This window comes from Ammodytes marinus (genome assembly GCF_949987685.1).
Source record: "Ammodytes marinus genome assembly, chromosome: 21".
Classification (NCBI taxonomy): domain Eukaryota; kingdom Metazoa; phylum Chordata; class Actinopteri; order Uranoscopiformes; family Ammodytidae; genus Ammodytes; species Ammodytes marinus.
The window spans coordinates 25,077,856-25,085,355 of record NC_137225.1 but is presented as its reverse complement, the minus strand read 5'-3'; the positions used below and the strand labels follow the sequence as shown (position 1 = coordinate 25,085,355).

Sequence of the window (7,500 nt, the reverse complement as noted above, 5' to 3'; positions counted from 1 at the left end):
AACCCTGGAACACACACATGGGTTTTTTTAAATAGGGGAGAACGGGGGAATCAAATGTAAAAAGTGGCTCAGATTACCCCGTTCTCCCCTACTTTATTTTTGGATTTTTTTCCCCCGCCAAAGAACAAACACACAACTGAGAAAGTGAACAAACACACACATGTTTATATGCAACACACAAAATTTCAAAATAAAAGCTGAGAGTAGAGAGTGTTTTCTACCTGTCATGACGCAGTGCTCTCATGTCCACATAGACTGTGGTGGGGTCCGGGCCTGATGTTCCCTACAGCCAATCACAACACAGACACAGTGAGCATGTGACCACAGAGCACCAGTGGCTACAGGTACAGGTATCAATAAGGAACCAATACTCTAAAGTCTCAAGTTGGGAACGTTTTCATTAAAATCAGGAAATACTTGATAAGAAGAAGTAAAAGTGTGTGTTTGAGTTTGTTTGTGCGTGAGTAATTGAGTGAGTGAGTGAGTGAGTGTGTGTGTGTGTGTGTGTGTGTTTGTGTGTGTGCGTGCGTGTTAGCGGTCGTCAGGTGTGTGTGTGTGTGTGTGTGTATGTGTTTGTCAGGTGAGTGTGTGTGAGTGAGTGAGTGAGTGAGTGTGAGTGTGTGTTTGTGTGTGTGTCTGTGTGTGTGTGTTTGTGTGTGTGCATGCTTGCTTGCGCTCATCAGGTGTGTGTATCTGTGTCAATGTGTGACTGTGTGTGTGTGTGTGTGTGTGTGTGTGTGAGTGTGTGAGTGAGCGAGTGTGTGTGTGTGTGTGTGTGTGTCCTGACCTGCAGACAGATGGCCAGGTTGACTCTACAGCCGAACGCTGTGCTGACAGAGCGTGGATGGAGCCCCAGGTCTTTGAAGAGTTTAGAGAAGGAGAGAGCGAGAGACATCCTGGGTCGTTCCTCTGCTACTACCACACAGGCTCTCACTCGGGACAGGTCCAGACCCCGCGCCTACAAGGGGGGAGGGGGGGGAAATATTCATTATCATCATCATCATCACAATTTTTTAGATCTTTTTTAGGTATTTTAACCTTACTAATATCATACGCACTCTACCCACTACTCCACCGGTGCGCCCCTTAAATAAAATGTATTTGTAAGCACCATTCAAATCACCCAAGGACACTTTTCACTTTAAATCATATCACACTGAGGGGCTCCTTCATATCCGCCTAAAGAATAAAATCAGAAAAAAACTGTTACAACTCCCAGCAAGTTACTTGGGATCACAATACCGAGCATTGAACACATTTACAAAGGCCGACTTGTGAAAGAGGCCAATAACATTGTATGTGAGAGACTATACAAACCCCATGGCATCCCATTTTAAACTACTGCTATCTGGTCCTCTGATCCAAATTCTCTTTTGTACTACAAGCCATAGAAGCCTTAAATCAGTCAGAATAAGCTAGATGTCCAGCTGGCCTGGTCATACCCAAGGGTGTGTGGTGTATTGTAGTGTGTGATGTATGTTCTTCATGTTATGTCTGTCTGGGATAATAAAGTTATCGACTACTACAGTGAGTAAATATTATCAGACTATGGAATGAGGGGCTCCGTCATATATGTTTGAATGTTTTCATTATGAGACTGATTGGTCAATTACTGATGGACCAATTATATTTGTTCTTATTTTTTCTAATTATTTCATTGCTGACTATATTGGCTTTAGGTTTTAGGGGAGGTCTTTTTTGGCCCAAGGTTTGGTTTACTTTACTTTATCAGAAAGTTTAAAAAATTATACAAACTTCCATTTTGTCTTGTCAAGGACCTTGACCCAAAAAACTCTTTTCCAAGTTAATAATGTAATGTTTTGTTGTATGTGAGTAAAGCAAGAAAACATTTGTACATGTGATCTGCATTGGGCCTTCAGTCTCCATGGCGACTTGAAGAGACATAAAAGAGTCTTCGGACTCAATGGGATATTCCTGTATAAATAAAGGTTTAAAAAAAAAAAATAAAAATAAAAAAAATAATAATAATGACAGAGATACAGAGTAGCAGCTTCTGTCAGTAACCAATCAGAGCAGGCCTGGGGCTGAGCAGACAGACAGACACTTCATTACAGTCTCCTGCTGAAGGCTCAAGTCTATTATACTGACTCAGGGCCGGTGGGTCTATCTGACTGTTTAAACCTGCAGTGTGTAGAATTTTGGGTTTTATTTCCTAGCAGATTTTGTAGAAAGTAATTATAATATCCATAAGTACATTTAATTTAGTGCATAATAGCTGAAAAAAACGTTTTGAATTATTATTTTTTCCTTAGAAAGGGTCTCATATATGTCCATATTTCTGCATATCTTGGACCAAGGCCTAGTGCCGCCATCTTGAAAGTGTCATAGTTGGAATGTCATCAGGTGCATTGTTTAAAATTTAGAATTGTTCTTGTCCTTGAAGGCCACTGTAGCTTCTGTTATTATTCGAAAGGGTTGGGGTTACCCAGGGAGCGTTGCCTTCTAGAACTTTCTTGATGATGTCATATTACACACTGCACCTTTAAATGCAGCTACAGGGCAAAGTGTTTTTGCATAGGCTATTGTTCTTGAATGTTTTCGGACAGATTTTCAGAAAAATATTCCAACGAATGAGACCAATTGGAACTTTTATAAATTGACGTCAGGAGGGCGTCCGTTCTATACTGGTGCTTGTACATGAGCATCCGTACCGTGCTGAAGCTCACCTCTTCCAACCGGGGTCAAGGGAATTGTATAGTGCCACTCACACTGGTGAAACAAACTAGACTTTAGCTGGGTCGGATTTGAACACGCAACCGCTGCAACGAGGCCCTCTATCCACTACGCCACTGGAGCACCCCAACACACTCACTCCTACAATGTTAATTTATATGTTTTTTCAACTCTAAACTATCAAATAAAGCTTGAAAACACCCAAAAAATCATCAAAGAGAGAGTGTGTGAGTGTGTGAGTGTGTGTGTGTGTGTGTGTGTGTGTGTGTGTGTGTGTGTGTGTGTGTGTGTTGCTACTGACCTTGAGCGCGTCTGTCTGCAGGCCCAGGCCTTTGGTGCAGAGCTCCATGACGCTGTAGGAACAGAAGGTGTCTCTGACCCTCAGCTGACTGACGGCCAGCAGCCACAGAGCAGGGTTCGTCTCCAGCTCTACTGGGGGGATCAGGATGGACTGGTGGCCCGAGTATACACTGTAGAGAGAGAGAGGGAGGGAGAGAGAGAGAGAGAGAGAGAGAGAGAGAGAGAGAGAGACAGGGAGAGACAGAGAGAGAGACAGGGAGAGACAGAGAGAGACAGAGACAGAGACAGAGACAGAGAGAGAGAGAGACAGACAGACAGACAGACAGACAGACAGACACAGAAACAGAAACACACACACACACAGAGGGGAAACTTTTTAAGGATTACATGTGACAAAACAACTTTTAATTCATTATATAACCAGTTTTTGTCATCAAGATGGAAACTTTTTTCCCCCAAAACAATCTGAGAGCCAACCGCCCAGCCATTTATTATACCAGTCCACACCATGTGAGTTATGGTTCTCTTAGCGACCATGATTTACTCTCTGTTCTATTCAGCAGCAGAAATCACTTCTCGCCAAGTTCACAATTAACGAGCGAAATATTTCAGACTAAACAGACCTGAGATCTGCAGCCAGAGAGGACAGATTCAAACGTCAAAATATATGATATTTATTGTAGCAAATGGAGAAATATACTAAGCTTTCTTTCTTTAGTTTGTAAAAGAACCACTAACATTTTAGTCTATTGTTGTTTTAATTGTCAAAGTCGTTGATAAAAATTATTATAACTGGTGAACTGGTGTTGTCTTAGTGATGACAAAAAAAAGTTTTTGTTGCCTAATTTCTTTGCAGTTTTCATTAACTAAATGAACACTGCTTGACACAGTGCCATGATAAAAACACTGATTATTACCACTTTAAAGGGGCAGTGTGTAATATGACATCATCAAGAAAGTTCTACAAAGTTCTAGAATGCAACGCTCCCTGGGTAACCCCACCCCTTTTGAATAATAACAGAAGCTACAGTGGCCTTCAAGGACAAGGACAATTCTAAATGTTAAACAATGCACCTGATGACATTCCAAAAACATGGATTCCTCCATAAGACTTGCCTGCTCAATGTACAAAATGTAATATTAATATTTGTAATTCTCCGCTCGGGAGGATAATTCAGATTATTGGTAGAGGTGATTTTACACCAATGAGGACATATGTATGAATGAGGATATTGATTTTAGCTGATAAATTACTTAAAATGTTACACAGTGTCCCTTTAAAGATGTATAAGTAAAACAGTGTTTAAATGTAGTGTGACTAGAGAGAGACACAGACCTGCACAGGCACCAGAGCACAAAGCCCAGGCCACAGTACGGGTCCAGGCAGATGGCAACTTCCCTGGACGGATACAACTCACACTGCAGCTTCACCGAGCGACAGAACGCCCCCACTGCATTATGGGACATCTGGGGGGGGGGGGGGGACAACAACACAACAACAGAGACAGACAGACAGACAGATAGAGGGACAGAGAGAGGGACAGACAGACAGAGAGAGAGGCAGACAGACAGACAGACAGACAGACAGACAGACAGACAGACAGACAGACAGACAGACAGACAGACAGACAGACAGACAGACAGAGAGGCAGACAGACAGACAGACAGACAGACAAACAAGGAACAAGGTAGAAAGATGGACAGTTTAAATTGAAGTTAAGATTCACATTTTAAACGTCATTCTCAGTTCTCAATATTTTTGTCTTTTGATTTATGACGATAGAATTATTCAAAACTAAGAATTACATGAACATAAAATATGTTTTGTAAACCAACTGCAGGCTCTGTGAATGCTATCAAATCCCCCTCCCCTGAAACTACAAAATGCACCTTTAATTCTGGTACAATGTCTTCAAAGGCCTATGGTGGTAGGATGGCCTAGAGGAAAAGGTGGCCGACCAGTAACCATGAGGTTGCTGGTTCGATCCCCGGCACCGGACAGGAGGGTGTTAGTTGTAAAACTAGCAGAGGCTGGTATTGCGTCTACGGTGCCCACCATCTCTACCATTGTGTCCTTGAGCAAGACACTTAACCCCAAAACTGCTCCAGGGCCGCTGTACTGCGGCTGACCCTGCGCCCTGACCCCCTCCGAAGTGTGGTAACTTGAGAGGGGATATGCGAAAAGACGAATTTCAATGTGCCTCGTGTACAACTGACAAATAAAGATAACTTAACTTAACTAAACTTAACTATTTCACCGGTTGGAATATGAAGGTGTATTGAATTCTGAGATCCTATGTAGTATAAATGTGCAAAAAAAAATTGAAATTGGTTCATCCTAGCCTGAGAAAAGGCAGAAAGAGTGTTTTATGGTCTCACTGTCTAACCCTACATTTCTCTTTCTGTGATGTCACTTGTCCTTCATATTCCCACCGGTGAAATAGGCCTTTAATAATAATAATACATTCATTGTCGGTGACTATTTTGCAGCATATTTCTTGGTGTGTCTGTCACGTTAGTATTAATCTGACCTGGACCCCAGCCAGCATGCCGGTGGTGGACACACTGAAGTCAAGATAGGCCAGACCGTCTGGGTTGGTCGGCTTATAGAGCGCTCCAGGCTTCTTCTTTGGCAGGTCATCTACGACAGACAGACAGACGCACACACACAGACAGACAGACAGACAGACAGACAGACAGACAGACAGACAGACAGACACACACACACACACACACACACAGCAAGCACACACACACATAGCAAGCACACACACACACACACACACAGACAGACAAACAGACAGACACACATCCACACACACACACACACACACACACACACACACACACACACAGACAGACAGACACACACACATCCACACACACACACACAGACACACACACACACACACACACACACACAGACACACACACACACACACACACACACACACACACACACACACACACACACACACACACACACAAGTTTTTTTTTATTACACTCAAGTGGACAGTCTGTTGAGTTATATTCATTTCAGAAAGACACTGAACTCTAGCTGAACTCATAATGAAACTACAGCAGCTTGTAATGTTCCACTGATGGGGCTTTAAAATAGCCCGCGGTATGTCAATACTCTACCATTAACATTAAGTACTGAGGGCAAAAGGTTGGATGGGATATTTACTAGTGATTCTAGAGGGACAAATATCCTGAGTTTTTAATTAAAGGTGCAGTGTGTAATATGACATCATCAAGAAAGTTCTACAAAGTTCTAGAATGCAACGCTCCCTAGGTAACCCCAACCCTTTCGAATAATAACAGAAGCTACAATGGCCTTCAAGGACAAGAACAATTCTACATTTTAAACAATGCACCTGATGACATTCCAACTATGACACTTTCAAGATGGCGGCACTAGGCCTTGGTCCAAAATATGCAGAAATATGGACATATATGAGACCCTTTCTAAGGGAAAAAAAATAATTCAAAAAAATGTTTTCAGCTATTATGCACTAAATTAAATGTACTTATGGATATTATAATTACTTATTACAAAATCTGCTAGGAAATAAAACCCAAAATTCTACACACTGCAGCTTTAACTTAAAAGTTCTTGTTTGAATTACTTTGTGTACCTATAAACATTGAAGTTGAATAGGTTTCATTGTGAGTGAGTGAGTGAGTGAGTGAGTGAGTGAGTGAGTGAGTGAGTGAGTGAGTGAGTGAGTGAGTGAGTGAGTGAGTGAGTGAGTGAGTGAGTGAGTGAGTGAGTGAGTGAGTGTGTGTGTGTGTGTGTACCAGTGTCTAGGACAGGGGGCCAGTTCCTGATGTCCACAGTGGCTGTAGCCTCTTTAGAGCGCAGCAGTTTACAGATGACGGCCGTGGTCATCACACAGGCTGAGTGACTGACCTGCAGACAGACAGACACACACACACACACACACACACACACACACACACACACACACACACACACACACACACACACACACACACACACACACACACACACAGAGGGAGGGAGAGATAGAGAGAGAGACAGAGGGAGAGAGAAAGAGGGAAAGAGAGAGAGAGAGACAGAGGGAGAGATAGAGAGAAAGACTAGGTGGTTTATTCAGGTTCATGATAACATTATTTTTTTTGTACCCATGACAAAGGCATTAAGAAAAAACTATATAAAAACATCATTCTTTGCACTGATGGTCTCGTTTGCTGTTACATGTAATTCATGATCATCAGAGGAAAAATTTGGCTTTTTCAGAACTAATAAAAAGTTCCTCGTAGCACCTTTAACAGAACTTTAAAATGTGCACGTTATGATTAAGGGTCTGACCTCGACTATCATCTTGACGGTGGGCAGAGTGGTGGAGATGTTCTGTGGGTGAGGCGGTCTCACGGTGATGGGAACACAGCCGGCGTACAGGCTGCCGTAGAACGCTGCTATCAGGTCAATACCTGCACACAGTATAGAGTAAAAAACAGAAGGTTCCTTTACTGTCATT

The 7,500-nt window shown here is 42.4% G+C and overlaps 1 protein-coding gene across 1 annotated transcript in view; it reads right to left on the bottom strand.

Annotated features, from left to right (window-relative positions):
* LOC307267726 (disco-interacting protein 2 homolog C-like) overlaps window positions 1–7,500 on the bottom strand; it is a gene marked incomplete at its 5' end in the record, with an annotated part of 57,082 nt that overhangs the window by 8,997 nt on the left and 40,585 nt on the right. The window contains 8 exons of the mRNA XM_080050108.1: window positions 1–4; window positions 222–283; window positions 788–958; window positions 2,996–3,164; window positions 4,331–4,461; window positions 5,526–5,635; window positions 6,797–6,908; window positions 7,332–7,453. The exon at window positions 1–4 is cut by the window's left edge and continues 54 nt beyond it. Coding sequence (XP_079906234.1) covers window positions 1–4; window positions 222–283; window positions 788–958; window positions 2,996–3,164; window positions 4,331–4,461; window positions 5,526–5,635; window positions 6,797–6,908; window positions 7,332–7,453 — 881 coding nt within the window. The remainder of the gene's footprint in view (window positions 5–221; window positions 284–787; window positions 959–2,995; window positions 3,165–4,330; window positions 4,462–5,525; window positions 5,636–6,796; window positions 6,909–7,331; window positions 7,454–7,500) is intronic.